This window comes from Pavona decussata, unplaced genomic scaffold (genome assembly GCF_977016875.1).
Source record: "Pavona decussata unplaced genomic scaffold, jaPavDecu1.1 SCAFFOLD_41, whole genome shotgun sequence".
NCBI lineage: Eukaryota > Metazoa > Cnidaria > Anthozoa > Scleractinia > Agariciidae > Pavona > Pavona decussata.
Window position 1 is genome coordinate 1,703,815 of NW_028145463.1, and position 18,686 is coordinate 1,722,500.

Here is an 18,686-nt window from a genome sequence, read left to right on the forward strand (position 1 = left end):
TAAACTAGCTACCTTCACCGTTATGTCTTTGATACATCTGATGTGTTAGGTGCCGGGTGTGTCAGTCTATACCCCCAAGGAAGTTTCTCTTTTCCGCAAAAGCGTAGAATTGTGTTAAAAATGTGGACCTGTTGTGTGATTCGGTTTCGCGGCACAATATTAATAAATTCATCTTACAACATATTGCAAACAAACAGCAACACAAGTGAGGACTGCTGCTTGTGCAGCATGATAAACAGCACCAAAAGGAAATTATTGTTTAGTAACTTCCATTTGAATGGCCACACTTTAGAATTTTATCCACCGACTTAAAACAAAACTGTTAGAACCAGTTTTTCAGCGTGTTAAGCTGTACCACAGAAAAGTTGTGCTCAGTGGCTTTCGTTTAAATGGTCCGTCTTTAGGTTTACTCAACGAAACTAAAAAAAAAATAGAGAACTACATTTACCTTATAATAAACAACACCAGACGAACTTACACTACGTACACTGCAGAATAAACAGCAGCAAAGGAAAGTACAACTCATTAGCTTTCTTTTGAATACACTTTAGGATTTCACTCATAGACTCAAACGTTAGAATTGTTAAACTGCATCACAGGAAAAATGCAGCTCAGAAGCTTTCGTTTGTATGGCCACACCTTAGGATTTCAGCCACAGAATCAAAAGTTAGAACGGCCTTGTACATCAAAATAAATAGTACCACAGGAAAGTACTGCTCAGTAGCTATCATTTGAATGGTTACACTTAAGGATTTTATCAAAAGTGCTATAGGAAGGTACTGTTCTGTAGCTTCAAACAGAAGAATTTCGTCCACAAGCTCGAGGGATAGAGGCGGTTTATTTATTATTAATTCTGGCAGAAGTTTCCCGGCAGCCAACGCCCGAAATAAAGCACATCGATCAATTGCGTCTTCAGTAACGAATGATTCTAGTCACAATTATCTACATTTCACTCTAGTGAACAAGTAGCATTTCCACTTTTTCGTTGGTAGTTGTCTGCTCTTTGAACAACTGGAGCCAGCCGGGTTTAAGGCGTTGCCACTAAGTATGTAAGAAAGTAAGGAATTACCGTTCATATCTCTGGCGAGTGCCAAGCAGGAAAGGTTGTTGTGCCTAACTATTTGTTTTCTGTGTCAGGTTGTACTTCTATTTGTCTCTCTATTGCAATTTTTTGGGTTAGTTGTTAGCAAATAAAGATCCAATGGGCGAAACTCTTAAAAAAAAATCCGTGTCTTAATCTTGAATACTCATATCTCGAAAATATGGAAGGCATTGTCTGTTGATCGATGGATTACAGCTGGGAGATTTCGGGATGTTATGAGGTCTAACAGTATAAAAGCCTTGCTTCTCAGTAGCAACCGATTTATAAAGAGAGGATCAACTTTCCTTTCGTCGCTTCGCAGTTGTTTCCACCTTTTTTTCTCGACTCCCTTCGCAGTCAACGATTTGATCATTTTGTCCTCAACGTCGGAGTGCCATTAAAAGTAATTGAATCATAGTTTGTGAACAAATTCTCGAATGGAACAACTATTCTTACCTGTAGTTCCGGCATGTTCACGTCGCCAAAAAAAACCCATGAACTATGGGAGATACGTAGAATTATGAGGGTCGGCATAAAAAAAGAAAAACTGCTCTTTTAAGCTGTCATTTAGCAAGTTTCCGGTCTCTCAGTGCTATCGACAAAGTGCTGATATATTTGAAAGGCCAATAAGCAAAAATCTCAACCTCACTACACCTGGTTCTCTTGGTACTATAGTATTGGCCTATAGGCGTTCGGATCTTGTAAAGATACCGCCAATGAGTGGTTGATTTGATTGTACCTTGTGGTGTGGCAAAATAAATAACTAAACTAAGCTAAACTAAACTACCTTCACCGTTATGTCTTTGATACATCTGATGTGTTAGGTGCCGGGTGTGTCAGTCTATACCCAAAGGAAGTTTCTCTTTTACGCAAAAGCACAGAATTGTGTTAAAAATGTGGACCTGTTGTGTGATTCGGTTTCGCCGCACAATATTAATAAATTCATCTTACAACATATTGAAAACAAACAGCAACACAAGTGAGGACTGCTGCTTGTGTAGCATGATAAACAGCACCAAAGGAAATTATTGTTTAGTAACTTCCATTTGAATGGCCACACTTTAGAATTTTATCCACCGACTTAAAAACAAAACGGTTAGAACCAGCTGGTTCAGCGTGTTAAGCTGTACCATAGAAAAGTACTGCTCAGTAGCTTTCGTTTGAATGGTCAGACTTTAGGTTTACTTAGTGGAACTGTAAAAAAAAAATACAGAACTACATCTACTTTATAATAAACAGCACCGCGCGAACTTACACTACGTACACTGCAGAATAAACAGCAGCAAAGGAAAGTACAACTCATTAGCTTTCTTTTGAATACACTTTAGGATTTTACCCACAGACTTAAACGTTAGAACCAATTGTACAGCTTAATAAACAGCACCACAGTATATAGCTCTACAGCTCAATAGCCGGCTTTCAGTTGAATGGTCACTCCTTTCCAGCCACGGACTCAAACGTTAGAATGGCTTTGTACATCAAAACAAATAGTACCACAGGAAAGTATTGCTCAGTAGCTATCATTTGGAATGGTCACACTTAAGGATTTCATCCAAAGATTCAAAAATTAGAGCCACCGTGTACAGCGTTATAAACAGTGCCATAGGTAGGCACTGCTCAGTAACTTTAGTTTTAAATGTTCAAACAGAAGAATTTCGTCCACAAGCTCGAGCGATTGAGGCGCTTTTATTATACATTCTGGAAGATGGTTCCCGCCGGCCAACGCCCGAAATAAAGCACATCGATCAATCGCGTCTTCAGTGCTTAATGATTCCAGTCACAATCATTTACATTTCACTTTAGTGAGCAAGTAGCATTTCCTCTTTTTTCGGCTGTATTTTCTTTCAAACCACTCTTTTGAAAAGTATTCAAACAGTTTACCTTCATGACAAAAATTTCCGGACGAACAAACTGTAGACAAACAAGGAGGTACGACAATCTGTCCTTCCAAAAAAAACCCACGCAGCGCGAACATTTTACCGTTCAAACATTTGCGATTATGTACATTTAGGAAAATGTACAAAATACTGAACGTTTAGCCATTGTACAACAAGCAAAGCTTGCGAAAATGCTCGCCACAGGGTGACTCCATTCCGCTTAGAGTCTGAACAAATTTAAGACATTCAGGTTTAAAATTTGTTGCCAGCAGCATCAAAGATTAAATGTCCAGTCACACCAGGAGTTCTTTAAGTTGTTCTGTGTTCCTTTTGCGCAAAATTTGTGGCGAAAATGGTTTAATTCGAACTACCTAAATGACACTATGTTCAATAAATTTCACATTATTTATACGTTGTATCTACCAGTCTTACGTAAGAAATTTTTTTTACAAAAAAGCGTCCGTTATGTGCTAAGAAATCCTCGGAAATTTTTCTGTCCGAACCCATTTATCATCAGAAAATTATCAGTCTGAACATCAGTTATGTGGTAAAATATGTGATAATAGAAGACTCAAGATGATGAGATGCTGTGTTGAGTTTGCATTCCACCGATCTAAGTTAAATGTTGCCCCTTTTCTTCTCTTTGTTAATCTACACCCATGTGGTCTTTACCACTGGGGTGACAGAGATATTTGTTTGTTTTCTTTAGCTTTTTCTATTATTGTTTCCGGTATTTTTCTAATAAGATTCCTTATAAGCTTTCCTACTTTCGAGAAATTTTGATGTGATTTTGTTTCGGCAGGGATGATAAGTTTGTATGACTGGTCACGGTAGTCTGGTTTGCCGGAATCGTTAATTTTTTGGTTTTGTTTTTCAGTCTTATTCTAAGTCTCCGGAAACCAAGGTCACCCTCGTGGGACAAAATTCACTTGCGAGGGTTTCTTTTGGCGTTTTCTAAAAGTAAATCAATATTTCATAACTAAATGAAACAGACGTAACATTGTAACATATTGGTGCGTAATAAAATCCTTCCGTTTTAGTGTCTTGAAACTCTTATTTTTTTCTGAGCGTACTTTGAAGCAACAAGATCTTTCCGTAGAGTAGGCTGTTTCAATGACAACGACGTTTCTAGCTGGATATGAAAAAGAAATGATCTCTTAGCGTGATACCGCTTTTCCTGATCCTGGAGTTCGTGTTTACGCCGTCGGAAGTGTGGTAACACGCACACCGGAATTCTCAAACTTATTGATGATGATAGCTCAGTTGATCGTTTGTCTCGTGATTAGTCAAGGATCGCGACGTTTCGACCGCTTTACTCAGTGCTGGTTTTCATGAGGCGATGGTATTGACTGTCTGTTTATCAGTTGACAAGGCACAAATCAGAAAGAAGGGACATCAACTCCCTCGACAAAAGACATGGTATTTTTACTCCATGTGTTAAGTGTCCTTGTGAATCGATCATCGTGTAGACGTTTTGTCGGACGACACAAAAGAAGTAAAACTGCCAAACACTTGAAGTAGAAAGAGTAGAAATAACCTTTGTAGGTGGTTGAACAAGCAGCGGTAAACGGAAAAAAAAAATCACATGCTGCCTTACCTCAGATAAACTGTTCCTCTTTCCACCAGCGAAGATAAGGTAATCCGACGCTCCAAAAACAACTTTTAAGTAGCCCTCGTTGAACGAATGCTTCTGAAATTGAAGTAACCTCTTGTTAAAAATGTGCCAAAGATTTCTATTCTGGCGAACGCGCCGAAATCAAATTGCGTGTGTTGTTGCTGTTGCGTGTTGTGGGTGTTGTTGGAGGTTGAGATAGCCGGCTGGATTCCTGAGCGGATTTGTATTACGACAGAAGTGACTTGATTGACCTGTTTGCTGTTGCTGATATAATTATGTCAAGTGTGACTTGCGTCTTCTATTGACCTCATACCAAATTAGTAGGTAGGGTCACCGGGGTATTGTAATACTGACGGAGTAACAAACATCAAATCTGAACACATCAAAGTCAAATGGCGTTACAGTCCTGTGATGAAAAGATGATCAGACGTTTGGTTTCTAACAAACTGTTAGAAAAAAGTTCTAGGCTGGTTATTCCACCGAGCCATAACTCTCGAAACAACACTAAAAAAGGAAAAACTGTGTAATCCAGTATAGTAATCAAGTATAGTAATGTGGCATTTTGTTTGAAATTCCGAAGTTCAGATAAATCGTAGATGCATCAGGAACAAAAAAAATAATTGCACGTGAGGGAAATGATGAGGTCACTCATCGCCCTTCTTCCTGTGTGGCACACAGGGCCTCAACAAGATTACTGCCATGTGAATGGTGCAGCATGCTCTTCGTCTCGCTTAGGGGTGTAAATTGCCGATTTGGTATCGCTTAGAATGTCCAGAATAGAGCGCTAATATCTTCAGCCATCCAGGTACCGTCTAGGGTTCTGTGTATTGTGACCCTTGTAGTGTAAATGGTTTTTTTGCGGGCCAAGAAAGGATGGTGGCGCAGACTTATCAGACATGACATCGATTACACGAGTCACTGATTTTAAGAAGCATGCGGCATATAGTCATTTTCGTCGTTCACACCCTGGACATTCAATGATGCAATATTTTTTAATAGTATCTTTTTGGGATTAAGTAATGCTCGAGCCACGCGCAGATCGGCCTCCCTTTTTAGTTTATCTAAAATTTTCTGACCAGGATCCCCGTACGTTTCAAATCAAGTGGGAGATTCACCCTCTCCCCCTCCCCCGGGCCAACGTCGCTGTTCTCTACCACCCAATGCCTACTTCGTTCGTTAATCCTTGATCGCCTCCTCAGTCCCTGAGGTAGGTATCTTTGCCAAGACATCGTTGCCGAATATAAGGCCTGAACTGAAACCTTGAGCTCACTTTATTCGTTCAAAAGAGTTTTCAGACGACTCATTTTCTAAGAGAGTGGGGCTTGTTTTGAATTTAGTTTGTCAACATTGGGTGGGTTTCACAATGCAAACAGGTTCTTGAAACACTAGCTTAAAGCTTAAGACATTCAACCCTAAAAGTATATCAGTGGGCTTGAATTCGGTAGGAGGTGGAGGTTTGGGCTTTGTATCGGAAAGATTTCAGCAGCTTAATCAAGTTAGTGGGGGTATACATTCGGAATTTTACAGTTGTTTCACCCCAAATATCTTTTATGAAGATCCTGTCTACATTCTAACACTAGTACAGCTCTGCACCGTACGGTTCATTTTTATTGAATGTGATTCAGCCTTTTGGGATTGAGTATGCGTGTCTGTGGAGCAATCTTATTCAAGGTGCTTGTTGTTTGTATTTAAAGCCGGCAGTGTCACCTATTCTGAATAGCCAGAAAAACATATTTGAATCAATGGAATCGTCAAAATAATGGTTCAGCTTTGTTAACAATAACCCCACTAATGCACAGAACCTAGTATCAATTATGTTTGGCTGTTGATGGCTTGGATGGAACTGGATAACAACTTGAAAAAATTGGCCATTTTTTTCAAGTTTTTCCTGTGTACTGTGGAGAAGTCGCATAAAATTGTTTATAAGCTATAAACAATTTTATGCGACTTCTCCACAGTACACAGGAAAAACTTGAAAAAAATGGCCAATTTTTTCAAGTTGTTATCTTTCTTGGCTAAATCACTTGAAATTTTCCTCCCGGCGCTCTAACAGCAATTTCATGTTAGGAAAAGGATTCTTTGTCAAACATCCACCGGAGCGGAGCAGCGTTGACCAAAATATAGAAAATCGCCGTGACAGTGCGCCTTTAACGCTTTGCGAGAAATTTTTGTAATGACGAGAAAGCCGGACGTTTTGAGTTCTGAAATCGTGTGAATTTTTGCTGCAGGCGAAGGATCTCTTGTTGACTTGGTATGCATTGAAAAAAATCTCTTTGCCTCACGTAAATGCCCGGCTAAAATCCGGTTTGACCAGTTCACCAAAAAAAATATGTGGTCAACAGTTAACAGTCACTTGCATGACCCCGTGTTACGTATTTTTACCGAAACTTGTCTGAAAAAGCGCCACGTACTAGCTTACTAAGGAAATGATTTTGCATATTTGTTTGTCTCAATGTCAAATTCGAGACGATAGATAACAGAAGCGAGAAAAAAACGGATGTGTACGACTCGGGCGGAAACTCAAATTCTCCAAATAAAGCCGGAATTATCTAGGGTACTTACTTCGGCCAAACCCCCTGCAACACCTCTTGGTCCGCCCCTATTCAATTTCAATCAGTCTGGAATCCTTAATTTCTCCTACACAATGTGCATGATAGGGTTTATTTGGAGTTATTGAACGCTGTAGGGAGGAATAGAGCCTGATCGCAGTCAATTACTTGAAAGCCATCTACATTTTTGTTGGATTAGTTGGTTGGTTTGAATAAATTGTGACTAAAACGATCGATGTCATACTTCGATTGCATAAGCAAAGTAATAACTCAATGTTCCTCGGCTCCTCCTTAGTGTATAACTTAGTTTCGGTGACTCCTGTGTGACTTTATAATAACTATGTTACTGCCATTATAGTTTGTACCCCTTAGCTTTTATAGCAGCTAAAATATAGGTCGGTTAAAGGAGCCGAAAAGGGGGATGTCGTCATCAAAAATTGTTTGCTAAAACAACCTACGCTGCCCGCGGTACATCTTCCGCCCGCGCGCCTTACTCTCGTAGTCTCGTGACAATGTTCCACGCCGGCCTTCTCGAAAGAACAGTACCACAAGCTTGGAACAAAATGTCATTTGAATCAATCGAAAGATTTTGTGAAGTTATTTTCTTCGGGGAAATATTCCACGTGCGAGGGTTTAGTCTAACGAGGATTATAGACTGCAATGCGAAAACACGTTTCCTCAATCCTTGATCGTATGACTCCTCAATTATTATCTTTCGAAAAGATACAATTATCGGGAGATGTAGAACAGTTTTTCAAATGTAGAAAGACTGTAGGGACCCACCTTACTGGAGCAGCTGAGTACTGATTCAAAGGCAACAGAAATCAATTCCGGGTACTCCACTGATTTAAGTGAACAAATAAACGTGGAGCTTCTTTAAAACGCCTTCCTGATCTCTGAAGAAGTCAAATTAAGGCGCTCGTCAGAAAAATGCATCTAGGGCTCGCTTGTAGAGATAAGCTCGATCGAAGGACCAGAGAATATTACTAATTGTATTAGTAATTCGTTCTCGCGTTGCTTCAAGCAGCAAACTTGTAGGACGTGCTGTGGGAATGTCCGGGGGATGGGCCAGACTCTTGTATTACGAAAGCCAGGGTTTGATTGGCATATCAAGGTAAATATTGAATCTTGACCTTGCCACTAGAATGTCTTGAGGGGCAAGGTTGGTTATTTGTAAAATACAATCTCAGATATCAGTTTGCAACAAATGACGCGAGGGGGAAGTCACACTTGGAACCTTCCCAGTGTCACACTAGTGAGGCGTTTATCCCTGGGGGACTTAAAATTTAGAATCTCTTTATACCGCGAAATAAAAATCACCCCATGTAAGTGATAAAACGATAAAAAGCTTTCATTTGAATTGGTATAGTGGAGATTTTATCTACAAACTCAGAACTCCTAACCGATTTGCACAGCACATTAAATGGGACATGGGAAGGATGGAGGATACCCCCTTGCAAGAACTGTTAAGGTACCTACTGCCTTTCGTTCTGAAATAGCCAAAAGTGTTAAACACTTTGGTCTCCAAGTTTGCGAACGTGTATTTATTTTAAAAATCAGGTCTTAAGAGGTATATTTTGGTATGAAATAGGCCGATCAGAACCTGGAGTCACACAACCAATAAAACTTCCGAGGGGTATTCCACCTGGAGAGGAGGGGGGCTGAAGCAATGCTCAGCAGTTGCTGGTCACAGTTAAGGATTTCATCCAGGGCCTCAAAGATAGGACCACCCTGTATACGTACGACTCAGTATAAGGGGCGCCACAGGACAGTTCTGCTCACTGGTTTTCATGTGAATGGACGTCCGCACACTTCAGTCAAACTGTCAAACGTGAGGACCACACCATGTGCAAGACATTAAACAGCGGAGGAAAGAACTTTTCAGTTGTTTTCATTTAAGTGGTCACACTTAAGAATTTCAACAGATTTAAAAGTTAGAACTACCTTACACAAGGTAATAAACAGTACAAGAGCAAACAGTACTGCTCAGAATCTTTTATTTGACGATTTTACACTACCACAGTACTGCTTAGTAGCTCTTTGTTAATGGCCACCTTAAATAAACCGGGTGCATTGTTGAGTTTAAAAATTACTGGCGGTGCTTGTTAAGTATAGTGAAGGAAGTCGAAGCACATGATCGAGCACATGATTGATTGACGCCCCCGCCGGGGGAGTGTGCTTCGTGTTTAACGTGTAGTCTTTCGCCAGTTTTATAAACACAAGGCCAGGCTGAGTAGTGTTTTTTTAGCGAGAAAAAAAGCAAGACAACAAAATATCGAATTTCTGAAGTAAATCATTGCAGAATTTACACGAGTCAGAATTAATAACAATGCTCCAACCGCACTATTGTTTCTGAAAATGTTACTTTTTTAAACCAACATGGTGGAACAGCATTGGCTAACTAGTTCCGATGTGATCATGGACCTTAAAGATAGATTGGGGAGATTTCAGAACATACTTTGTTGGATGTTAGAATAACAGGATCGACCTAAGGAACAATAGAAAAAAAAAATAACTTTGTCGTCGCGAAAAAGTGTACGTTATGAATAAGTGTTTTTGAGGAGAGGTCCGGCTATTAAAATTGTTGTAGAAGGCTCTTTTTGTGACTTGTGAGTCTTGCGAAATGTAATAAAACCTACAATCCTGGCCAAAACTTTCGGGACATTTGAATTTTTTTACTTAAAAGCATGAAAATTTTTCCCCCTCCCCCCCCTCTAAAAAATGTCAAGAGTCAGGCCGGAGACAGACATGTCACGAAAATCTTGGACATTTTATCAACTTTAACATTGTTTAGGGACTCTTTAGGGGGAGAGGGGGAATCAAGTTCCTAAGATTCTTTGTGCGACCTCAAGCTATCGGCAGTTGTCTAATTTTACAACAAAACTTGTAAAAAAAAAGTCAAGTGTCCCGAAACCAATTGGCCAGGGTTGTAGAAACTGATAAATATGAGCGTGACGTAAGATACGAAGTTAAAACCACATGGTTAAAATTCTTGACATAAAGGTACATGGAACAGGTCCAAACCGCAGCAGAGAGTTGAAAAGACAGAAAATGAACCGAGACTCCCCTACCGAGACAATGTTGATCACCCGGCCGAAGAAAAAGTCTTTATGAATTGATCTGTTTGTTTCTGTGCGCATGTGTTGAAAATGTTGAAGGGGTTGAGTTGCTTATTGTGTTCTAAACAAGATATTGAATACAAAGGGAACCATGAATGATTTGTTTTGTTCAATTAAAATTTCCCTACTAATTGTATGAAGTGCCGTAGGATGCTGATGGCGGTCTAAAAGTGCGTCAGTTTGGGACGTCTTCCGTGATATTCCGTGAATGTGATAAATACATTCTTATTCTTAAACATTAATTATAATTTGATTCTTTTACTTTAGCCATTTGGATATTATTCATTACCGGTCAACAGATCCACATACAACATAGCATAAATTTGCCCTAATAAACAGAATATGTCCTAAAAAACGCGCAAAAACGCGCGCCTAGAGCGCACGTGTTAACCTTTCACATTTCAACATTTACCGAAATGGTTTCCCTTTTGTATGCAAATAGTGAACCGTTTTACCCCTGTGTCATATTCGACCTTCTACGTGATTGAAAGTTATCCGTTTTGCATGATAGTCGCCAGGATTTTCTTCTCAGTTTTTGTAACCTTTTCTAGTACTTGATTTAAATTCCTGCGTATCCGGTTCAGTCGCAGTCTATTTTTGTAACCCTCAAGTATTCTTTAGGGGCAAAAGTTACCCCTTTAGGGCGGAGTTCCCCTGTATTACGTTATTTAGTTTAGTTTATAATAGGGCCGTATTCACCCCAGTTTATAGGCGCGGAAACATAAGTGAGCCATCTGTCAACACTCATTTCTAACTTCTCGACGCAAGCATAAGAAACAAGGTCAAACATGTTCCTTTTCCATGTGCCTCAGTCACAATGATTCCTTCTGGAAATCTGAAAAAAAGAAAAAAGAGTTTGTTTGTTCTTGCTTGCGTACTGTCGCTATGGAATGCTGGAATAGTGCTAACTGTCTGGTTAGAAATGGTATTTTTGCAGGTTTCTGGGCCCTTTACTTGGCATTTTAGCCAAACTAATTATAGAAACTCCTTTGTGCTTACATGTTATTTTTAGCAATACTCTTATTATGCTTAGATCTGGAGTTGAAAACCAATTCCCGAAGCTCGGTATTTTGTTTACATTCTCCCTTTGCGGCGCAGAAGAAGACATTTTAACATGTTTACAGAGCATGAAATGTATACTTGAATAGTACTTCCGCCGGCATCATCTCGTAGGTTAAAAGGTTGTCTGAGCCTTGGAGCCAGAGGCATTTCTTTCCTCAGTTTCGTAGCTATTTGAGATGCTAAACGTTCTGAGTCCTATCTTTGAATATATAAAGAAGTTCCTTCTTTTTATTTTATTCCAGCGCTTTGTAACACACCCGGGGGTCGGGGGTCGGGGGTGGGGGGTGTGCTGTTGCGAATTTTTGGTGGGGATGAGCGGCTCGCTTCTCCAAACCCTGACCTTAATTTCAGACCAAAATATGCAATTTTTTGGTACCCGTTTTCGAACATGGCCTGCAAAGTTAATACACATTTTCAGACCTGGCATCTAGAGCCCACACCGTTTTTCAGACTTTAAGACCAAAATGGTTAAAATCTATCTCCTATTTAAGACCGTAACGGCTTCAAACCCATACCCTTTGGCACAACGCATACCTATTTAGCTCATATAGGGGAGTACCGCCCCCCCCCCCCCCCCCTCCGGGTGAAATACACAGTACTTCAAGTTCACTCAGTTTACTTTCAGAGGTGTCTTTATTACCACATTAGTGCAGAATCGCTACATCTAATTGTCGCATCGTACTTTGCTAAAACATCGGAAAGCAATAGTGTGACCATTAATCATACTTTAATTAGGTTAATTTTGGCTTTTCATGCTGTATTTATACTTTTGTAGTTTGTGTTTATTTAATTAAGGACGTTTGCGCGAAAATCTTCACAGATATTTTTATTTTTTAAACTGTTGCTGAACAAGGTCGTTAATGAGTCAAACTCAAGTGGAAATGATTCAGCTTCTGTTAAAAAAACGATTGTAATTGCTCAATTAATGCATATTGTCTAATTACGAAAGCATTTAAAAACACTTAAAAAATAATGAGTTAAGCTGGTTTTAATTGAAAAATAATTGGGGTCGGCAAGTTATCGAATTAGTTCAGAAGAAAAACGACAAGGAAAAAAATCCCCTAATTTTGTAGGACAATAACGTAGTTGTAAGGTATGGGCGTTTCCGGGTATTGTAGGTGCGAAATTGTGTGTTTTGAAGGAAATTGTTACAAAATGTTATTGGTAAGGATGAGGTCTTGTAAGAATACATGAACTGACCTAACTGGTGCAAATCTTTGAAGTAAACTTAACAGCATTTGCAAGGATTGCAGAGCTAATTCAATTTCAATTCAATTCTTTATTCACACTATGTAGAACATTTGCACACAACTTATCAGATAAATAGAAAAAAAAACTAAACCAATAGCGGAGAAAAATAGAAAAAACTTCTTTAACACAGACTTTTAATTTTCAGTGGATCCAAAGTTTCAGAATCGGCAAAGAAACTGATCGTTATTTGTTGTTGTTGTTGTTGTTGTTCAAGGGGCAATAACCCTAACTGACCATCCACAAGAGCTATAGCCCCTTACGTGTCAATGTGTTTTTTACGCATGTTTAAGACATTGCGTAAGTGACATTGCAATGTGGACTGCGCGCGCCTTAAGGATGCGTATTAACGTTCAATAGCTGTAAACGTATTCTGTGAAGGAGACTATGTAATCTATTTTAAGCATGGCTGTACTCCAAAATTCGGCATATAAACCCTTCTTTCCCGTCTTCCCGAAATCGAGGTACACTAGTAAATCCGTCTGGCAGAAAGCTCTCCCGAATTGATACGCGAAAAGACTGTTAATATTAGCTGGTTTGAGCTGTAATCTTAAGGGTACTTCCTGGGTTCGATAGGGTGAAAAAGTGAAAAAACATTTTTTTCGACTAAATAGAATTTGGGGATTTTATCTAACATTTACTGAAAAAAAAATTGAAAAATATTAAAAAAAAGCGCGAGATATTTAGGAAAACGTATTTCCATATAAAAGTAAATAAATGAAAAAGGTGTCATAATCTTCTCAGTGCGAGACGCCCCAGAGGAATTTTCGCGGCAAAACGCTTCATCCAGCTCTTATTTCAGAAATAAGCATATTTGTTTACATCTCGCCTGCAGAAAATTTCTCTCTTCGAATTTTATACTGTTCGCGCTTCCCACATGGAAAAGTCATCAACAAACGAAAAGAGCCTGTGGATAAAATCCCGGAAGAAGCGAGGGCCTAAGAAAAAAAGGAAAGATAGGTTTCAGCGAAGATCGAAAACGTGATCTTGCAGAGAGCAACAAAGGCTCTTGGTTCGACCAAGAAACTTTAGTCGACGTTGAAGGTTCTGTCGAAGGTGATCACGCTTTAGTTTGAAGCGTAAATTACATTACACGCAATCAAAACGAACAACCTACCCAATAGATTTCATCTCTGATATCAGTGCACTCCTCATACTCTCCGCTGACGCGCTTTCGGTTTCGTTAGCCTTGGTTTTCCCCCATTTTCCTGGTTGATGTTTACGTTTTCCTTTCGCCACTTTCCCCATCTCGCTCGATCACAACAGCGGAGTCTAAAACGTGTCTGCAACGCGATACTTTTTCCTTTTTGTTGATTGATGCCTTGTGAATAACACTGTGCAGCGATTTCGTTCGTCGCGCGGCGTTCGATAACCGATTAATTCAATGGAAAGACCATCGGTCGATTCGAGGTTCTACTGGCTCCTGCCACTTAAAAAAGGAAAAAATCGCTAAATTATATTTTTTATAGGAAACTACATTTATTAAGCTTTATAATGATACATAGTTTGTTAGAGGTTTATTAAAACTTGCGCGCGTACGAATTTTTTTCCAAAGGACACCCGCGAACCCAGGAAGTATCCTTAAGGCGCTTTCACAAACTAGAGTTGCAGGAGTTGGAAAACTGTAGTAACAGTTAACAACCTCCTGCTTTCCATGACACGGCAAACGTAATGAAAATGGCGTCTCATGCGAGTGTTGTGTCACAGTGGCATAAAGAAGAATTGCTGCTTCCTGCCTGATACTGTATATACTTCATCGGCGTACGTAAAACGAAACAGAGAAACGTTTGCGAAAAGTTTTGAATTTCGTAGATGAAATGATCATGGCTATTTTCTCCTCTTCAGCCACCGTCTTGTACAGTTTGTCACAAATGATGAAATTCACGTGAAGAGAGCGCGAACTTTCATTGGTTAAAAGTGGACAACTCGCGTTTGACAGGCATTGACACGTCAAATGTACATCTGCAAACAGAGACGAGTTGGCAAATAAAAGGTTGGCGAGATTAGCGACAAGTTCTAATTCGTCGCCAACCTGTTTGCCAACTGTTGTTGCAAAGTTCGCACATGCCAACTCGAGTTTTTCAACTTTCAGCTTATCGTGTAGAGGCGCCTTACCTTACCAATTGAGTAGGGCAAAATTTCCTCCAATAATAAGCTTTCCCCCAAAACACACCCTCCTCTCCTCCATCATTTTGGTAAAGTTCAGTTGCAAATTGCGAAAGGATAAAGAACTGAACCTTTGGTTGGAGTCTCCCCGCGAGAAACTTAATCAGGAGAGGACAAACATTTTGCTTGGAAGCGCGTAAACAGTTGCTAATATCCTCTATTGCAGTTTACTTCAGTTCTACGATAAAGGGGTGCTAAACCACTCATACATTTATATAGAAGAATGAGCATGTCTTGTACTCGCCTATTTAAAAGTGATGAAACACCTAACTTTTGAAGTAGAACTTTGCAAAACTACCACAATCATTTAAAACAACACGAAGAGCTTGTCTATATATAATGTATTTTCATTGGATTCAATCCGGCATGCCGCACAAAGACTTGAATATCCTTTCCGGATTTCAATTAAATCATTTAGTTGAACGGTAGTCTAGCTTCCGATCCCATTTGGAATAATCTGAAGTAACATCATCAGCCGGCTGGTTCAAATCCTTTCCAAAATGTCTCAAAATGACACCAAAATACAATTAAATCACGTCCTCTTTAAAATACAGAAATAGAGCATGTGGGTTTCTTGTGGTTTGCTACCGTTGAAACGTACTGTCTTTGTCGGATGTGTTCCAAATACGGATGGCACTTTTCCGGTCCGTGAGAACGCGAGATTTACAAAAAAAACCTTTTCCGTTTTCCTCTTTGTGGGAGGCTTTAATTCACTTAAGAACTGGTTCATGCTTAGCGTGCGTATATCGAGTTACGGTGTACGCAGGAAGTTGGAGAGCACGACTCGTAAGAGTTGCTTGAGGCGTTGCCAATACCAGAGCAACTCTAGCTTCTTGAATGCCCTCTAAACGTCCCAAGTGTATCCATAACTCTATTGACGTACAGCTAAAAGCATGAACCAATTCTTTTATAACAAAGTGACAACAAAGTAGTTCGCAGAAAACAGGTTTTATTTAATTTGCGATTCATTACAAAATTCTCTCAAAGCCCTGCACAAGAAAACAAAGGTTCTTATTGGCTGGTTACTAACACACCATGATGGTATGGATGGTATGATATTTTCAATGAAAATCTGCTTGTTTGAATTACTTTAAAGTCAGGCTTGTTGTTGACAAACGAGTTTCCAAGCCCATAGAATGTTTAATTACTCAAATGTTCAAGTCAAAGTTAAAGGCCGAACTAGGGTTTTGATTCACCACGATGTTTACGTTGTGCCAGCACGTACAATCGGAGAATACCCAATTCCAAGATAAAAGTCGGATAGTACTTCACTATCAGTTTTTGTCCATTTCTAGGGAAACTTTGTAAACACTAAGCGACGGAAACCCGAGTTTGACTGATTTGCGCACCTCATCTTATGAACGCACAGCCGTGCGTATGTTGAGAAATGTACCACGATGACGCCAATAGGAATTAGAGAGGGAAGCGCGCGTGCTATGTTATAATAAAAATTAGTATAAATCTACTAGTGTTCTATCACGAATGCCGTTCTCTAATTGGCTACGCTCCTCGCTATCTATTCTGTGATACTGAGATAGTGAGTGGCGGTTTTCAACAAAATGGCGCCCGCTTCCTCGCGTTTACGAAGTGTCTGCGATGAGGATATAGATAATTTACTTGTTTAGCTTTGAACGACAAGTAGATTTATACTAAAACAATTAGATTATTCGCTCTCGATTTCTATGCATGATAGCTGATGCGGGCTGCGCCCACATCAGCTATCACGCGATAAAAATCTCGAGCTCATAATCTAATTGTTAAATATATTTTATGCTTTCATTCACTGTCATGAAGTCCAGTACGAACTATAACTTTAAATAATCAATTAGCCCTATATAAATCAACTTGCGAGGGCTTTTAAAAAGCTTATAACTACATTACCTTTTCCACCAAAATTCATTGGTGTTTGCGTCTTTACTCACTGTCCATGATTTAAATGCAGGGGTAAAAGCTTTCTCTTTTTTGAAAATTCAAATTTACGGTCACAGAGGAACTCTGTATCAAATTACTATTTTGAAGACGCTATACATCCTGACGGCTTTGGAAGCAAACATGTAAACGTGAAATGATTTACAATTTAAATAATGAAAAACTGAATGCAATCCCTTCGTGACAGTTACCTGGGGTTAATCACAGCATTTTACGAGAAAAATAGAGCTTTCGCACTTATGATTGGATAGTTTGTTACTACCACTCTTTATCACTTGATACTACATTAATGGTATGAATCAAACAAACTGGCCTAAACATCGGTATACGGGAGGTGAGGGTGAGAACATAAAGGCCTGGGATAGAACATGTCTGATCGTTGATTAGGAAGTGAGAGTCAAGAAATCGATGAACACTGTTAATAGTTGGGAAAAATATGTAGTTCTACTTTTTCTCACCTTTCATTTTTGTCGAGCTACGAGTACGTAAGTCACTGTTGAGCTGCTGAGCTAGCTATTCACAACGGCGATTCAGTAGATTTAGTATCAGTAGATTCTGAGTATCAGCTGATAAAGAGTGGTAGTAATGATTCATCAAATTCTAAGTTCTGGGAAATGCTGGAAGCCGTTGTGCGCTACCTTAAGGTTCTACTGATAGGGTGAAACGGCCTCTAGGAAAGAAACAGACAGCAATTCAAGGAATTATACTCGTACTAAGTGGATGCAGGAGACCGTGGTTCGTGTCCTTATTGGCGAACCATATTTTCACATAGTATTTTATACCTTGCTTTTCACGTTTAGGAAAGAAAATCCGTATTGCATAAAGGTAGAAGGTGTATAACGCGGTGAAAAGTCATTCATCGTCAAGTGCTATTCAGTATTCACAATGGTGGTATTGATATACTTGATACCGACCCTTTCTCTTTTATCCGTTTTATAAATCTCGAGAGTAAGGCCTTTGCTGAGCATCAGTCGCACATTGTACTTTAGCGTCTTGGAGAAGCCGCCATCGTGCACAGTGAAGCACGAGCCCCATGATCTCTTCAGCTTGAAAGTAAAGACAAACTTATCGGGGTAGAATTTGTCGCTTGGGGTTGGATCTTTGTTTTCGAATTTCTTTTGAACAATCATGGTCGACCCGGATTTAGCCTGAATTCCAAAACAAGGGACAATTTTGCGATAGTTTCCTTTATCATGTGTTTGGAATCCAATGAAGTTGGTTCCGTCTGACAGACCATAGGCAATATCACTGTCAACTGACTCTCCGATGCTGACGTCGTTAGCTACTGCTATTTCAACGGTCAGCGGTGTTTCATCCGTCATGGCATTAGCAACCACCAATGGGACTTGCAACAGTAGCGCTCGATATAATGAGCCTGCGTTAAACGTTATTTGGTGGTCAGCTATGGAATAATGGCTGTCGATGTAGGATGCGTGTGTTTTGAGCCACAAAGGCGTCATGTAATACTCCTTATTGAGTGTCACCTAGCAATAGCAAAGAAAGATAGTTCGTAAATGACTGGTTTCCGTGGAATAATTGTGTAATACAATGTATATAACATTGGGGTTCAAGGCTTGACTCTGAATATCTATATGAGTGTATCTTGTTTTGTATGTAGATATCTTGGAGCTTTTAATCAGTATCTCATTAGTCGTTTCACAATTGTATATAAGCACATGATAATTTTTCTTCTTACCTTGAACTTGAAAATGACCGTCGGACGGTCGAAACGTCGTTCTTTTTTGACGTTAACTTTTATAGTTATATCTTGTTTTTAATTACTTATTATATTTAATTTTGTGCGAACTTCTGATCCTGGAGAAACACTTTGGAAGACAAGACTAGTGTTCTAACACGACCTTAGGCCGTATTTTTTGAAGCTTTAAAATACTCACCGCAAGAAAATTAACTTCGTTTGTGTCGTATTCACGAATTGCCACAAGGGTGCTATACCAGGTAAAATGAAATCTTACTAGTTCGGATGTTCTAATACTGAGCTATATCCGAGCTCCCACGAGGTTCAGTGTTAAAGCACCCGAA

At 39.5% G+C, this 18,686-nt stretch overlaps 2 protein-coding genes and 1 long non-coding RNA gene across 5 annotated transcripts in view; 1 reads left to right on the forward strand and 2 right to left on the reverse strand.

Moving 5' to 3' along the window:
• LOC146482979 (uncharacterized) overlaps positions 1-8,233 on the reverse strand; it is a 31,424-nt gene extending 23,191 nt beyond the window's left edge. Inside the window, exons 1-2 of one of the 3 annotated variants that reach the window (XM_085106596.1) lie at positions 7,906-8,233; positions 4,556-4,648 (exon numbers count right to left, since the gene is read on the reverse strand). The gene's annotated coding sequence lies outside the window, so the exon portion shown is untranslated. Of the gene's footprint in view, positions 1-4,555; positions 6,413-7,905 lie in introns of those variants that run through there. The other 2 variants (XM_085106597.1, XM_085106595.1) reach the window with 2 other exon arrangements.
• LOC146482978 (uncharacterized) overlaps positions 1-18,686 on the forward strand; it is a 57,120-nt gene that overhangs the window by 32,119 nt on the left and 6,315 nt on the right. The window lies entirely within an intron of this gene.
• LOC146482980 (uncharacterized) overlaps positions 15,475-18,686 on the reverse strand; it is a 4,354-nt gene continuing 1,142 nt past the window's right edge. The window contains exon 2 of the mRNA XM_085106610.1: positions 15,475-18,130. Within this exon, the coding sequence (XP_084962736.1) occupies positions 17,516-18,130 (615 nt within the window). The 3' untranslated portion in view covers positions 15,475-17,515. The remainder of the gene's footprint in view (positions 18,131-18,686) is intronic.